Below are 14873 nucleotides of genomic sequence, written 5' to 3' on the forward strand. Positions count from 1 at the left end.
AGGAGTTACCAGTCAATCAATCAATAAATCAATCAGTCAATCAATGACATTTCATTTGTTTTATCACATTATTAGAGTTCATTTGTTACATCCCTACACCTAGTGCCACGTTATGGTGACACAGCAGAGTGGTTACCTGGCTGGTGTCCACAGGTTTGGGGGTGAAGGAGGACTGGGACAGCAGCTCTGTGGTGCCCAGCAGATCTCGCACCCCATCCAGGTCGCGCTTGTAGTCATTCACGGGCTCTAGCCTCATGCGCTCCTTTGGCAAGAGGGCCTCGTAGCACGGCACATACCCCGCTGGCGGAAGGAACCTGAAGTCCCCATGGCGACCACCCAGTAGGAAACGAACTCTGCAAGAAAGGGCAGTCATGAACATAGGTCCTCTACATCGCACTACACTCTTACCCAACATCCATCACAATACACTTTTACCCATCAACCATCACACTCCACTGTTACCCATCATACACCACACTTCATTCTTACCTATCATCCATCACACTCCACTCTTACCCATCATCCATTACACTACACTCTTCCCCATCATACATCACACTCCACTCATACCCATCATCCATTGCACTCCACTCTTACCCATAATCCATCACACTCCACTCTTACCCATCATACAGGTACATCATACTCCACTCTAACCATCACCCATGTGTGTGTGTGTGCGTGTGCGCGTGTGTGTGTATGCACACTTGCATGTGTAAGCGGATGTTTATGGCTGTGTGGAGGCCCCTACTTGACCCCAGCAGAGAAGCTGACGACAGGGAAGAAGAGTCCATCAGTATTGAAGTTCTCAAACATGCCCTGCACTGGCTGTCCATTGATGCGGAAGGAGATGCTGGGGGCGCCCAGGTCCAGGCAGCAGCTCACCACATCATCTGAGGTCAGCAGATGCTGATTGATGGAGGCCACTGCCCGGGGGACCCGCCCTAATGGGGCAAGATGACCATGCCTTAATTACACTTCTCCAACAAAATATTTAACAAATTACTTCATACTCCAAGACATTTAAAATGATAATGGTAATTTAGAATATAATATAATTCACTGAGATGACAGCCTTCTGCACCGATTGAATTAGAATGGAGATTATTTTAACACAGGGGAGAAGGGAATGGTTCACAAATATAAGAATCTTTGCTCACCTGACCAAAGGTGTAGCCCGTCAAAGCTGTATGAGTAGAGGTCATCCCCGATGCCATTGGCCCCCCACCCCTCACCCCCGCCGTGGTAGGGGGCATACCCTTTGGTGGTGGCCCAGCCCACACGTAGGTGGGTGGGCTCGCTTGTCACAAAGTGATCCATCTGATCGATCATCAGCTCAAAGTACCACCTCTTATACTGTGCTGAGTCCTCACACACACCGAGGAAAAGATTGGGCCTTATGCTGCAAGATAAAACAGTAAATCACATGACACATGACATAATAAAGCACTTAATATAAGCAAAGCACCAGAGTGTACATTACCATTTAAAATGCAAAACAATCCTACTCTCTACACAGATACTGTAGATACTGTAAACAAATAGATACTGTAAACAACCTTGCTATCCAAATACTCTCCAAACATATACTACAATTACAATAAAAATTTGAATATGAAACATACAGTACATGTAACAGTTCACCAAGCATGCATGATTCCAAGAATGATCATTCTATTGGAGATCATCATGGTATCACAACTTCATCTTATTTACCTTTGGACATCATTAACCAAACGTGTCTGAAGGAGTAGGTCCCTCTTAGGGAGCAGGTGCTCGCAGATGAGGTTCTGATTGGCTCTTACGGCGACTCCATTGCAAATACAGAGGGAGCATAACACATCCAGAATCTACAATGAGAAAAAACAGTGTGCTGCTCATATCAGCTTCAGCACAGAGAAAGAACAAGGTGCTGCTCATATCAGTGAGAGAGAAGTGTGCTGCTTGTATCAGCTTCAGCACAGAAAGATAGAAAAGTGTGCTGCTCATATTACCCTGAACTCTCCTATAAAGAATTCTACACAAAAAACGAAAACTATGATGAGAGATGGACCACTGGCATGCAACCCTATACTCCTCTTCATCTAATTGAATGTAGTATTACTCTGAAGGACATATCAGATTGCCTCCACATCCAGCACAGTAAATAATTAATATTGAGGTTATGATGTACCTTTTCATCCCAACAAAACCAGTAAAATCTGTAATCCTGCCATGGTGATAACAGGCATGGTCCAATAAACATCACAATAGCAATAATCGGCGCTGCTCAGTTTCACATTTCCATGTGGAGGAAGCCAATGCTTGATGTGGCTCAAATCTGGCTCCATCCAGAAAGGATGCCTGCACCCTGCCTCTCTGCAGGGACCGGCTCTTACTCACCTTGTGATTGCGTCCATGCTTGTAAAGCAGGGAGATGATGGACTTAATGTGGCCTTTCTGAATGATGTTCAGTGCCTCAGGGCTCTCAATCAGGATGCAGTGGAGTACCTCAAGAATCCCTGCAGAGACAAACTGACCACTTTAATAACATATTTATTTCAGTAACAGCCTGCTGAAAAAAATTGTGCACATTATACTCTATACACACTATTCAAAGACTATGGTAGTATTTAACTTGTCATCCCCCAAACACTGTCATCGTGGCAGACAGCATCCCATGCACTGTGAGTCTGGAAGGCAGGAAGGTGTAAAGGTGGTGGTGAAAAGATAATCAGGTGCTGATAATCAGGTGCAGCACAGTTTATGCTGTATAGTACCTGAAGATGATTCCAGCCTCTCCAGCTTGCTGATCAGCCAGTCCAGGTTGTGGGAGAACTGGGTGCAGTTGTTCCTGTTACCGCGGATCAGGGCAGCTGTAATAGAAAAATGAGGTTATGTAAACCTTACTGCTGTAGCTAGTAGCCCTGAGGCTGACAACTATGATTACCAAACTTTACTGCTGTAGCTAGCAGCACTGAGGCTGAGCACTGTGATTCCCAGACTTCACTGCTGTAGCTAACAGTACTGACACTGACCACTAAATTACCAGTCCTTACTGCTGTAGCTAGCAGCACTGCCATTGAGCACTGTGATTACCAGACCTTACTGCTGTAGCTAGCGGCACTGAGGCTGAGGACTACGATTATCAGACTTAACTGCTGTAGCTAGCAGTGCTGAGGCTGAGAACTGTGATTGCCAGACTTAACTGCTATAGCCAACAGCACTAAGGCTGAGCATTGTGAATACCAGTCCTTACTGCTGTAGCTAGCAGCACTGATATTGAGCACTGTGATTACCAGACCTTACTGCTGTAGCTAGCGGCACTGAGGCTGAGGACTGCGATTATCAGACTTAACTGATGTAGCTAGCAGTGCTGAGGCTGGGAACTGTGATTGCCAGAGTTAACCGCTACAGCCAACAGCACTAAGGCTGAGCACTGTGAATACCAGACCTTACTGCTGTAGCTAGCAGCACTGACATTGGCCACTGTGATTACCAGACTTTACTGCTGTGGCTAGCAACTCTCAGGCTGAGCACTGTAATTACCGGACCTTGCTGTAGCTAGCAGGACTGAAGCTGAGCACTGTGATTCATTTTGCTGATCGTTGCTGTTGGGCGGAAACCTAGTATCGCCATATTTCTTCATTTTTATTTTTTCATAAATCAATGCTATTGGTCACCCTTTACGTATGTCTGTGGGATTTACAAATATTTAACCAATGAAAAGTATTAAAAAGAGGTGGTGACTAAATCTCGTAACTCCACTGGATCCTCAAACTGTCGGCAAAACCTCATAGCTCCACCCCACCTCCATCTTGAATGAAGTGCCACACACAGCAGAGCTGAAGGTAAACAGTAACAATGCGATTTTGTCTGACTTCATCTGAGGCAAACAGCTCAATAAAATGTTTTCAAATTAGCCCTAGGTTGCAAACTCAGTTAAAACTATGAAGTGTACCTGTTTATCAAATTTAGCTCTGATGTTAACATTGTGATTATAGATGGAAGTGTTTGCTGAGGAGACTAGCATAGCTAGCTATCGATGTGACAAGAAGTGAACAGATTATTCATAGCCTTTCTCTCACTAGCTGGATCAATCCCTACTTCATCGAAAGTAATACTTATTAGCAGTGATGGCTGGTCATGATATTGGGTGGGTGGGCTAACACATACATTATACCCATCAATAGTTCATGCTGCAGCAACAGCAGCATCACATCCAAGGTACCAAGTTACAGCAACAACACTATATACCTTGTTATAGCAAGTGCTCTACAACAACACTAGAAGTACCCGCAAGAATGCCCTGATGCCAAAAAACTCACTCTGTATCTGTCTTTCTCTTTCTCTCTCATAAGAACATAAGAACATAAGAACATATGATGACGAGAACACTAAGCTCGCCATTTCTTAATTAAAGAGTATCCAAAACTGCTTCAAGTCTAGACTTGAACACAGCAAGGGTCTCTGCCTCAACTACATGACCTGGCAACCTATTCCATGTATTGATAACTCTTTGTGTAAAATAATATTTCCTTATATCAGTGCGGAACTTACTCTTAACTAGTTTCCATTTATGTCCTCTTGTTTTACAGGCTGAACTCACCCTAAAGAATCTATTATAGTTAACCTTATTGATTCCTTTTATAAATTTAAATACCTAAATTAAATCACCCCTAAGCCTCCTCTCGCTTAGTCTAAATAGGTTAAGTAACTTGAGTCTTCCCTCGTAGCTTTTATATTTCATGCCAGGAACTAATTTAGTTGCCCTTCTTTGAACCTTTTCTAGAGCTTCGATATCTTTTTTATAGTGCGGTGCCCAGAACTGCACACAGTATTCCAGGTGCGGTCTGACTAAGGCATTGTATAATTTCAATATAACCTCTTTAGATTTATACTCAATACTTTTGGCTATATATCCCAGAATCCTGTTGGCCTTTTTTACTGCTACAGCACACTGCCTAGATCCTGTTAAGCATGGGTCAACCATTACTCCGAAGTCCTTTTCAAATTGAGCACATTCTTGTTTTTTTCCACCCATGAAGTAGTCTTGTCTAAGGTTCTTATTTCCCACATGCAAGACTTTACATTTATCTAAATTGAATGTCATCTGCCAGGTATCTGCCCACTTTTGGATGCTGTTTAGGTCGTCCTGTATTACCTTAGTTGATTCTATACTGTTGGCTAGACCCTCTAGTTTTGTGTCATCTGCAAATTTTACTATTTTACTACTAACCTCTGCATCAAGATCATTTATGTATATAAAAAAATAGCAAAGGCCCCAACACCGATCCCTGCGGGACTCCACTTCGTACAGGACCCTGCTCTGAAACAATTCCTCCCACAGTTACAGTCTGCTTTCTATTAGACAACCAACTTCGAACCCACTCAGTGATAGCTTCTGTAATTCCCGCAGATTTCATTTTCAGTATGAGTCTCTCGTGTGGAACTTTGTCAAATGCCTTTTGAAAGTCCAAATAGATAATATCATAAGCTTGGTTTGAGTCCAAACATGCTGTAGCTTCCTCAAAGAAGTCCAGGAGGTTTGTTAAGCACAACCTCCCTCTGCGAAAACCGTGTTGGCTATCATTTAGAACACCATTTCGTTCCAGGAATAATTCCAAATTATCCCTAATGATAGATTCCAGTATTTTGCATGCGATACAAGTTAAGCTGACAGGCCTATAATTTCCTGGTTCAGTCCTTTCTTGTAGATAGGTACTACACTGCCATGTTTCCAGTCATCTGGTATTTCTCCAATTTTAAGGGATTGCTTAAAAATAACTGTCAGAGGCTTGTAAACCACCTCTGCTAGTTCTCTGAGAACTCTTGGATATATTCCATCAGGGCCTGCTGCCTTATTTGTTTTAAGTTTTTGAAGTTTATCTAGTACTTCTGCATTATTCAAATCAATTTCCTCTATAAGTCTCTGAGAACTGACTGCACCTGAAGGCATATGCAAAAACAAACTCTCTACAAAGTAACTCTTTAGTGTATCAGCAATAGCTTTGTTATTGTAAACCATAACCCCATCCTTATTTTTTATACCTCTTATTTCATCCTTAACTATCCTTTTTTGACCATAATATTGAAAAAAAAACGTTTAGAGTTGCTCTTTGCATCTAGTGCAATCTGTCTTTCAAAACACCTTTTAGCTTCCCTTTTTCTTAACTTGAGCTTGCATATTACTGTATTCAATCTTATTACTACCTGAGCTCTCCAACTTGTATTTTCTAAATAATTTCCTTTTTTGTTTCAAACTGTTCTCTCTCTCTTTCTCTCTCTCGCTCTCTCTCTCACACACACACATACCATTTGACTATTTTTCTCTGTACACATTAGCACATGCCAACAAAAACAAAATATGCAAGAATGATGGAATGATAGGCTACATGATAGAAAAGAATGCTCTGTCATGTAGCCTACAATGTCAGAAAAGGATCCACCTAGGGATGCACTACAAAATGTGTTCCAACTGTAATGACTGCCAATAGATACTGCAACTGTTTTTATCACAACCGTTTTGCAAGACATTGTGTCAAACAACGAATAAAACAAAAAAAATAATGGTCATTATAGAAGAGAGACAGGCAAAATGTAGACAGGAAAGCTAAAGGAAACGTGTGTGATGGTCTTTTAAGAGGTCTATAGGCTTGGGTCTACCTTATTTGAAGAGAAGCTCAGATCGACAACCTTTCTGGGACGCAAACAGGTTAATCACCATTCCATTGAAGTCCAGTGATTTTTGGATGAAGTCCCAAAGGCTTGAATAGTGGCTAGTCACAAGCAGCGTTGGCTGTTCTTTGAGGTATAATCCAAACAAAAAATATCCATCAACAATGTAAAACGTTGAATCATTCTGATTTTTTAATGTTCAACTTGCTAGATCGATAAGTTAAATTTGAAGAACAGTCAGGGAATCATTTAACGGAGTATTTCCCATCATTTAGCTACCATTTTTAAAAGCTTTGAGGGATAGGTCCAAAATCACCTCTTATTTTAACCAAAAAAATGCACCTTCAAGATATCATCACTATATTAGATTGACTGATAGCTATTTGACAATACTAGCTAGCTAACATTGGTTGACAAATAGTGAAAACGTTATCTAGCTAGAGAGCTAGTGATAGCTAATGTCAGCTATTAACTAGCTACCTGTTGACAGCCACTCTTTTTTAGCCACTCTACTTTTGCCATGATCATGTGATTATTAGAAGAAATGTACAAAACAGACAGTCAATAGATGTCAGTTACTTGTATTCTAGATGACAAATATATAGTCTGATACAGTAAATGATTTAGTTTCGTCAGACTTTCTCGGACACTTCTCATTAGTTTCCGATGGAAAACGGCATTCAATTCAATTAACCGGCACGTGACCGCCTGAGACTTCCAGGTACTGGGCTGAATGAATTTAGCCCAAATGATCAGCAAATCAAGGGAGCGTGCCACGACAAATGTCACTCACTTGACACAGAAGGTGAATGGAAGCTGATGCCACTGTGTTTGGGCTGTAAAAAATAAGGCCATTTAGATATATCCTGTGTTTTTCTTGTGACTATTTGGTGCTGTTGCTGCTCTAGGTTCCACCAAAATTTTTTAAAAATCTGTTCTAAGGTTTTTTAACAATAATTTTCTCATCTTCATTGTAAAAGATCGGGAGGGCTTATCCCTGTTAGCCCATTTATACCAGCCATCCCTGCTTATTAGAAAATTCAGTTAAAACTGTCCATTATTGGAACGGAGATGATGAACAAAGTATAGCAGCTAGCTATACTGTAGATGAATACACAGCAGTAGTAGGCAGTTGTTTGGAGACAGTCTCTGGTTGTTTGCAATGCAAGAGCTGCAACGAAAGGCTAAATAAAGAACTGGTTGTTTGAATAATTACAGCGTTTTCTTTACTCAAGAAACACTAAGTCTATGAAGGTTAATGTTTTATGTATTTGAGCCCTGAGACATGTGGGAGCGGAAAAGAGTGCAGGCAAACCACGGTAGGTTGGAGTGCAGTTTAGTCTAGCATTTGCCATCTAGTCTTAGCCAATACTGTCTTCAATAGCCTGTTCATAGCACTTAATCTTTTATAACAAGAGATATTGGCCAAATATATTCAACGACAGGAAAAACTGAGTGCACACATTAAAACTGAGTGCTACAATAAACTTTGTAACCTGTAAGTTGATGATAACGTAATGCGATGCACTTACTGCCTCAGATGTGGCCGTTCTAATCAATGACGGACAAAACATGTATCTTGACATTCGTTGGTCAAAAACCTTGTAACTCCATTTGAGCTTGATTTTGGTAAAATATTAATATAATGACACATGCAAGTATCTGACCATATATAAAGACACAACACCAACTTTGACAATGCGGACTATGTAGTGAAACATTCAACATTTCAAACATGGGAGGGGCAGTGCTAGCTAGCCATGCTAAAGGAACTGACGGGCCGAACATGAATTGGTGTTCAAAAAGTGTTCGAAATACTCCAGGAGCAAGTGCAGAATGATGTGGGGAAGTCGCTAATCAACATCGGTTTGTGCGGGTTGCACATACTGCACAATGCGTTCAGAAATGGATGTAAATCCACCGGATGGGAAGTTGAACATGGACTTTCTAGCCTGTACTGGCTGTTCCACGATTGCCTTGCCTGTCATGACGATTTAAGACAGTAACTGGATGTAGCACACCCAAACTTAAGTTTTGCAAGCACCGGTGGATTGAGAATGTCAACGTGTCGGAAAGAGGATTGCTGCTCTGGCCGCATGTCAAACACTACAGTGAGATGGTAGGGAGAGGTGAACTACCCAATCCAAAAGTGAAGTCATTTGAGGAGGTGAAGATCTGCTGTGCTGATCCTCTCTTCACAGTGAAAGTGGGGATATTTAACAGCATTGCAAGAGAAATCAACCCCTTCCTCACCATGTATCAAGCAGACCAACCCATGCTGCCTTTTCTCTCTGAGAACATGCACAAACTGATTAAAAGTAAGGATAAACATACTGATGGTGTAATTGCTAATGTTCTATTTTATACATTGCAGTCTATTAGAAACACACAAATATATAAATTGTAGCTATTTTTCACTTGTTTTCCATTTTACAACTCCTAATCCAGAGCAAAATGTTGTGTAAGTGTAATAGGCTAATACAACATCATAAAGCTGTCATAACAGGCTTCATAAACAGTCAAAGGCAATTTAACAGCATTGTTGTCCATCACATATTCACTTTCAGTTTTCATTTGTACATAATTTCTGGAAGAGCAACTGGTAACATTTTTTGTTGTCTTAATACCACAAGGATCTGTGCTTGGGCCTCTGCTTGTTATACATGTTGCCTCTTGGCGATGTCATCCGTAAACATGTCATTAGCTTCCACTGTTATGCGGATGACACTCAGTTATACATATCAGTCAAACCCGATGTCCCTCTGAATATTTCAAACATGGAGGCCTGCCTAACAGATGTAAAGAACTGGATGGCCCAAAATTTACTCCTTCTTAACTCAGACAAAACCGAAATATTGGTCATTGGCCAAAATTCAATCAGGAGCAAATTCACTCACTTTCCACTGGACCTTGATGGTGTCTCCCTCTCCTTGAGCGCAGCTATCAAAGACCTTAGTGTCGTCATTGATCCTGAGCTCTCTTTTGAAACTCACATAACTAACACCTCTAGGACAGCCTTCTTCCATTTGAGAAATATAGCCAAAATCATGAAAATTGTATCAATTAATGATGCTGAAAAGTTAATCCATGCCTTTGTGACATCCAGATTAGACTACTGTAATGCCCTCTTGTCAGGGTGTGCAAATGTCTCACTAAAACCCCTTCAGTTGGTACAAAATGCAGCTGCTCAAATCTTAACTAGAACTAAACGTTTTGAGCACATTACCCCAATTCTAGCTTCTCTCCATTGGTTACCCATTAAATACCGGATCGATTTTAAAGTACTCTTACTCACATTTAAGGCTTTAAATGGGCTTGCCCCTCCCTATCTTAAGGACCTTCTTCATCCATACTTTCCACAAAGAGCCCTTCATTCCCAAAATGCCGGGCTTCTCATCATTCCAAGAGTGGGCAAAACTACTATAGGCGGTAGAGCCTTTTTCCTATCGAGCCCTTTTCCTGTGGAACAGCTTACCTACCGAGGTTCGGGGAGCAGACTCTCTCTCCACCTCTAAGTCTAGGCTAAAACATATCTATACAGTAAATCCTTTAGGTGAGGGACATGGCCTGGTGCTGGCGTGGATCACAGAGTCTCTGGTGGACTTAGTGGTCAGGTTACAACTGGGAGGTTACATATAGTAACTCTGTTGGACCACATTGCACAGGTAATGTTAATTTTCAAAGATGTCGAATTATGAGGCTAGCCAGTGCTGTAAGATGAAATCACATTGACAAGAAGCAGAGTACCAGCCAGTGCTGCGCTTGTGATTACTGATGAGGTTCAATAATGGGTACTCCTGACATTTTCAGCTTAAATCAGTTGCTACAGTTGTCAAGATGCCATCTATGCATGCTGGCATGGCACTCCTGATCTCTGATAAACATTATAAGCAGAGGTGGACATCCCAGTTTCAGAAAGTAAAAGTCCTGCCATGTATTTGTTCCACTCATGCACTACACCAGCTGAATTTAATTAGCACAACTCTTCAGCCAGGTAGAGGAGCTAATTAGTGAAATCACTTTGTTCACTGAATGGCTAGAACAGATACAAGGTAGGACTTTCTGAAGCCGGGGTGTCCACCTCTAATTAGAAGTAATAAGAGGAAACGACCTTTTGTTTTCTTGTGATAACGAAAAATTAACTCATTATCATGAGAAAACGAGCTTTGTTATCTCGAGATAATGAGATAAATTAACCCATTATCTCAAGAAAACAAGCTTTGTTATCTCGAAATAACGAAATAATTAACTTGTGATCTCAAGATAATGGCATTAAAAAAAATAATTGCAAGCACGGCCGTTCTCGGCTTCCATACAGAAGCGCTGCTGTCCCACAGGTAGTGAATGGACCGGTTCAACAGATATGTGAACATTACATTAAATATGTAACGTTAATATTTACCTAGGGTGACCATATTTTGGTTTTAAAAAAACCAACACTTTCGTTCACAAAATAAAATCATGTTCATTCACACACACATATAATGCAAAACATCAGCCTGAGAGGGAAAAAATTACTGAGGTCCAGACCTCGGCGACCTCATAGCTGGCTACAGGGGTGCTTGCATCAAAATGCAGTTAACGTCCATTACAGTGCGCATGCGCATGAACGTGACACCAGCTCTGACAGAGGTAGCGGGAATTGATTAAATCAGTAGTATTAGCTAGCCAGCCCACATAATATTGCATTTTTGTATGATTACCATTGACATCATTTAATATACAGTATAACAAAAAAAAACATTTCAACATTGTGGGACATTTTAAGCACTCTTGGGGGCCTTCTGGTGGCCACAGGGGCCCTAAGCAGGTGCTTAGTCCGCTTATGCGTCGGGGCCGGCCTTGCAGGACAGCAGTCTGCACAAGGACAGTTCTCAGATTGATACTGGATTTGCAGCAGAAGCCACTCTGAACCATCTCAGGTCTTCCAAAAACATTTCAGAGAAGCAGAGAGTAGAGATTAAGATGGACTGCAAGATACTCTTGATCACACTCCTTGAGAAGTTGCTGAAAAAGGCTCCAGTGCATCAAACATTAGTGAGAAGCATGCAATGCCTCGACCTGAGACGCATGGTTGAATCTAAGGAGCTGTGGGTAAGTCAAATGAAAAGAATGTTGCACATACTTGTTGAAGCTGGGGCAATGTGTGATGATATCCTCAGACAGTTTAGGGAGTTTTGTGATTCGGCTGCTCTTCAGGCTAAATTCAGGGAATTTGTCCCCAAAACAGATTGAGTGGATACCCTGCTGTATGAGACAATAGGGACAAGACCATCATTTGTGGAGTGTGGGATGTGGTGAAGATTCTACTTGTCTGGTCTCATGGACAGGCCAGTGTGGAGAGAAGATTTCCATTAACAAAGAATTGACTGTGGAGAATCAGAAGGAGAGGTCTCTGGTGGCTCAGAGGCTCATTGTTGACCATGTCAGGTCTGTTGGGGGCATAACTAAGGTAGAGATCACAAAAGAGCTGCTCCTTTCAGCTGCAGGAGCCAGGCAGAAGTACTATGGCTACCTGGATGAAGAGAAGAGAAAGAAAGAACAGCAAGCTGTTGACTTGAAGAGGAAGACCCTCACAGATGAGCTACATTATTTGAAAAAGAAGAGAGCTAGGATGGAGGCTGATATCTATGCCCTTGAGAAATCGGCGGATGAATGCACTGAGAAAGCAGAAGCTACAAGCAAACTGACCTTCATCACTAAATCCAACAGTTTCCACTGAACTGCAAAAGAAAAGAGAGCATCTCTGCTGAAGATTGAAAAGAACATTGATGAGAAGCTTGCAGAAATGAAAAAATAAACTGTGTGTGGGTTGTTTTTGGGGAATTCAAACAGGGAAGGTTATGTTCTGTTAATGCTCAATTAGGTTAATGGTAAATAGGAGGCATAGTTGGTTTAAAATCTTCTTAGTTACAAAATCTTGTATTCCAAAAGACAGTTTCTCTCTGACACTGCTGCCTTCTGAAGTTAATGTCAGTGTTACTGGACACTTTTATTTACTTATTTACTTTTCCAGACATCGTTGCCTCCTAGTCATTTATGTTAATTAGGGCTACACAATAGAGTTCTCAGGGTTTGACACATTTTTGGTGTGTCAGTGTTACTTAAATAAAAGTTTATTTTGTATCAAACCACATAGGTCCAGGGTCTCCAGCCTTTTTTCATCTGAGAGCTACTTTGAACAAATGGAAGTGGCGGAGAGTTACTCATCTTACATTACTCACACTTTTTCACATAACACATTCACAAAACACTCACATTAACCAGCTGAATTAAGCTACTTTTTGTATATACATGTATCAAATGTCAATATCCAAAGCATCTTAAATTCACAACAATAGCATGTCAAATATATATTCTGTATCCATATGTTTCAAATTTAAATGTGTCAAGGCCACTGTAGTGAAGGGCGAGAGCAGTCACCTCAGCTGGCCTCGAACCCAGGTCTACGGGCCATCAAACTGCAGCTTTGACTGAGACGCCAAGGAGCCAGGCTCATTAGTATGGCAGTCAAAGCGCATACTCAACTGTAGTGACAGCACTATGTTACACACACATAATACATCAAAACATCTTAAATTCACATCAAAGTCATAGAAAACATAGAAAACATTACTACGTGTTTATGACATGAGATGTCAGACAAATTTGGTGATCATTGGACGCTATTTTGGAACATTAAGCCACGTTAAGCCTTTTCCTTATAATGGGCATCAATACAGAGGAAAACACTTAATGTAAGATAACGCCCATACTCATAGGATTTCGGTTTTGATTTTTTGACAGGTGGAAGTGTTTATGACAAAACATGTCCGAGAGAAATTTGGTGATCATTGATCGCTGTTTTGGAACATTAAGCCATGTTAAGCCGTTTGAACGTTTGAACCGTTGAACGTTTAGCGCTGAACGTTGCATCTTTTACTGACTGAAACGCTTGTACCACAGATGAGGCCCACATTTGTCTTTCACATTCGTGGAAAAAAGAAAAAAAAAACTTGCGTTCCAATTCCTCATGGAAATAGCATGTTTTTTTTGGCCTGGCCACTTTCTTTGTTCATCATAAATCTGGCTCTTTTATAAGATAAACTGGCTTGCTAAGTTATCACCACCGAACTCCTTGCTTTAGCTCAGTAGCTACCTCAGTAGCTAGCCTACAGGGTAACTGACATGACGACGTGTTGGCAAACTTGACAGTAGCCTAACTTATTTGATTGACAACTGATATCATTTTGTGTTGGAGGGGGGCGGGACATCTGTGTATTTTATTGGACTGAAATGAGAAGAGGTTTCCAGGGTGCATTTTAGTGGTGTTCAAAACATTCTTTTTAGTGATTCGGTTCCTTTCGTTCAGTTTAATAAAATGATTCGAATCTTTGACTCACTGATTTGTTCATTTCCATATTTGGTCGGGTGGCATACATGAATCTGTAAATAGTTTTATTGCATTTTAAAAGTTACTCTACATTGTTCCAAACGTCATGTCCATTATTAGCCTGCTCTGCGGCAAAACAGCACGTGTGAAACCAAATGTCAATGAAATTAATACTAATTAAACCGTAATATTCATTACGTGAAACTGCACCATGCTATTCAAACAATCATGCAGCCGTATACTTCGTCTTTAGGAAGGTAATAGAGCCCCACATTTTAACGCGTATAATAGCATGTCATTTGCTAAAACTAAAAAAATGCACTGAGAAAAAAGAGCCACACTTATATCCGAAGCAAATAACTTAGTTTTACAAGTTTTGAACTAACCCAGCCCAAACATTTTAAGATATATGTGTAGGCCTAGTCAGTGATGTCGTATTTTTATTTGTTGTTAATGTAAATCTCAATGGAGGCTAAAGCTGAAACTAATCTCACTGGAAGCCAGCATGCTGATGAAGGCTTTTTTGACATCCCTTGTTGCAAGTAGCATTTCAGGATTAAAGCTGGGGTGCTGTTCCTATAAAAATGAGGTAGACAGAATAGATTGTGCTGCTAGGGTAGGTTTGCTGTTCCTTTCAAAAGCAGCTAGATGGAACAGATCATGCTGCTACGGGAGGTTTACAGGGAAGGGGCCATGAAAGGGGAGGCCCCATAATGACAACAACACTAAGTGGAGAAAGTGTGCCTCCTCTATGGGTGTGGGATACGTGAAATACCTAACAATGACACAGTGCTGCATTACTCTAGGCTGAGGGACAAAGACATTGAGCTGAGGAGGGGAAAAG

General features: G+C 41.1%; 1 protein-coding gene across 1 annotated transcript in view; it reads right to left on the reverse strand.

Annotated features, from left to right (window-relative positions):
- Positions 1 to 14873, reverse strand: part of LOC118791935 (ryanodine receptor 3-like) — a 139974-nt gene that overhangs the window by 71859 nt on the left and 53242 nt on the right. The window contains 6 exon segments of the mRNA XM_036549500.1: positions 137 to 353; positions 752 to 944; positions 1161 to 1402; positions 1717 to 1850; positions 2383 to 2501; positions 2760 to 2855. Of these exon segments, the coding sequence (XP_036405393.1) occupies positions 137 to 353; positions 752 to 944; positions 1161 to 1402; positions 1717 to 1850; positions 2383 to 2501; positions 2760 to 2855 (1001 nt within the window).

The sequence above is a fragment of the Megalops cyprinoides genome, chromosome 17 (assembly GCF_013368585.1).
Source record: "Megalops cyprinoides isolate fMegCyp1 chromosome 17, fMegCyp1.pri, whole genome shotgun sequence".
Lineage (NCBI taxonomy): Eukaryota > Metazoa > Chordata > Actinopteri > Elopiformes > Megalopidae > Megalops > Megalops cyprinoides.